This window comes from Pundamilia nyererei, unplaced genomic scaffold (assembly GCF_000239375.1).
Source record: "Pundamilia nyererei isolate P.nyererei 1_Seehausen unplaced genomic scaffold, PunNye1.0 scaffold00077, whole genome shotgun sequence".
Classification (NCBI taxonomy): Eukaryota; Metazoa; Chordata; class Actinopteri; order Cichliformes; family Cichlidae; genus Pundamilia; species Pundamilia nyererei.
In genome coordinates this window covers 2,432,830-2,435,108 of record NW_005187478.1, presented here as the reverse complement: position 1 = coordinate 2,435,108, position 2,279 = coordinate 2,432,830, and the positions used below count along the sequence as shown (strand labels likewise).

The following is a 2,279-nucleotide window of genomic DNA, read 5'->3' as shown; positions in this document are numbered from 1 at the left end:
GATTTATACTATAGGAAGCCTACTCTATATCTGTTTTAGTATAAGTCCCTTTTGTGTAGATGAACTGCTGGACTTCCAGGCAAACACACCTACACTATGCACAGACTGGTACTCTTTGTTTACATGTATGTAAACAAATGTAAGATGTAAGATGTCATATGGTAATGAACCTACGCATATTCATGTAACCTCAATAAAGAGCAGTGTTACGAGGGAGCAGACGAGAGCAACTGGGGTCAAGTGAAGGAACGGCGCTCGTCCAGTTCTCTCCCTCATGCACGAGTAACACAAAGAACTTTGGCAACTTGTGTCTTGCTTTGCTGTGTAGTAGAATTGTCTTGAACGTTCCAGCAAATAGGTTTATGCTAGACAAACCCATCAACATGCTTATACCTTCCAGCACTGATGGTGCCTTTCCAGATGAGCAAGCTGTCGGTTCTGTAGGCATTAGAGATTCAGGCTTTTGAACTGAGGGCTTAAAAAAGAAGTGTTTTCCACTTTGTCACAGGCTATTTTAAATCCAGAGAAGGCAGTGGCTTTTTTGGTGGATGGCTTCTTTTTGCACAACAGAGCTTTAATCTGCATTTGTGGAAGGCACGGTGAACTGTGTTCACAGACAATGATTTCAGGAAGTGTTCCTGAGGGTAGGACAGAATCATGCATGCTTTTCATGTAATTTTACCAAGGGGCCCAAACATTACAGATACACAATACTTATTTTTGGCCTTATCCCTTGCACACAGAGATTTCTCCAGATTTTCTGTCTATCTTATGATGATGTTATGAACCGTAGATGACAAAACCTGCCATATTTTGACACAGTGTGTAGTGTGTTCTTAAAACAATGTGAGGAAACTGAACAAGTGAAGGACAAAAGAAAAGTGGGAGGCTTAAAAAAAAAAAAACTATCTACAACAGATGAGCAGTCATGTCCTTAAGTAAAAGGGTGAAAGACACCAGAATAGACGTGACACAGGACATGATATATGCATGGAGTCCTTCAGTTTATTCATCTACTGTTTAATGAAGCGTCATCACAAATGCTCTCAGGCGAAGGCTGGCTGTCAAGATGCCCTTCATAAGGAAGGGTAACAAGAAGAAAAGAGTGAGATATGCCAAATTACACAAGAACTAAACCTAAAATCAGTGACAACAGACCTTATGAAGAGATCTGCAAAAACACTCTGATCATTCTGGAAAAAAAACTATTAAATTCAGCTTTAGAAATACAAAAGTATATTAACACGAACTAAAGAAATAACTTCACTACAGTAAGGTTTCATCCAATTGGTAAATCGCACCATGATGGTACAGTAAAAACAAATCCAGCCTAAGGATTTTCTGCATTATTTTCTGTGATCTAGCAAACTGATTTTTACAATAGAAGCAACAAACAACAACATTAACTGTTCCTGAAAATTTTATTAAAGTATCACCCATTTAAAAACAGCCTGAACTGTAAAAACTGTAAAGGTGACCGGTGACCCATTACATGGTCGTCACATAGTCAGGACCATCTTCCCAGCAGCCCCGGGAGACTCAATGATATCATGGTGGGCCTGGGCAGCTTTTTCAAGCGGATACTGGGAACCGACGACCGGACGCAACCAACCAGCTTCCATCCCTGCATACAGTAGAGCTCCACACTCCTTCAACTCCTCCTGAGAGGAGCAGGGGGAGAAGAAAGATGTCCAAATCACCAAGTGGGGCACGGAATAAGAATTCTGTACATATTTATCATGTATCATGTATGGAGTCATAGCCAAAGGTTTTGGCAGTAGCATTACCAATGTGCATGATTTTGCTTACTTGGAAAACTAAATAAAATAAAAAATAATAACAACAATAGCACGGAACACTAACCTTAACAAACTAAACATTTTCAAATAATAACAATCAAACCTACTCTGGAAAATAGGCTTAACTGATTAAAAAACGAAATTTTAAAATGAAATTTAAAAAAAAATTAGATTACTGACAAATTTTGTGATGCTGTTATTTTGTACCGGTGTTGCAAAGAAAAGGGCCACTCCCACTATGCTGCTCTCTTTAATCATGGTGTCTCTGGGATTGATCTCTATAGATCCTCTGGAGCCAACAACCTAAAGAAAAAGAGCAAAGTAGAGGTATGATTAATGAGTGTTTGTAAACTACTGTATATAACTGTATATCAGAACATTTCTGGTAGATACAGGGAGTGCAGAATTATTAGGCAAATGAGTATTTTGTCCACATCATCCTCTTCATGCATGTTGTCTTACTCCAAGCTGTATAGGCTC

At 38.9% G+C, this 2,279-nt stretch overlaps 1 protein-coding gene across 1 annotated transcript in view; it reads right to left on the bottom strand.

Moving 5' to 3' along the window:
• Positions 1-982: 982 nt before the first annotated feature.
• cryz (crystallin, zeta (quinone reductase)) overlaps positions 983-2,279 on the bottom strand; it is a 21,499-nt gene continuing 20,202 nt past the window's right edge. Inside the window, exons 6-7 of the mRNA XM_005737593.1 lie at positions 2,007-2,102; positions 983-1,661 (exon numbers count right to left, since the gene is read on the bottom strand). Of these exons, the coding sequence (XP_005737650.1) occupies positions 1,500-1,661; positions 2,007-2,102 (258 nt within the window). The 3' untranslated portion in view covers positions 983-1,499. The remainder of the gene's footprint in view (positions 1,662-2,006; positions 2,103-2,279) is intronic.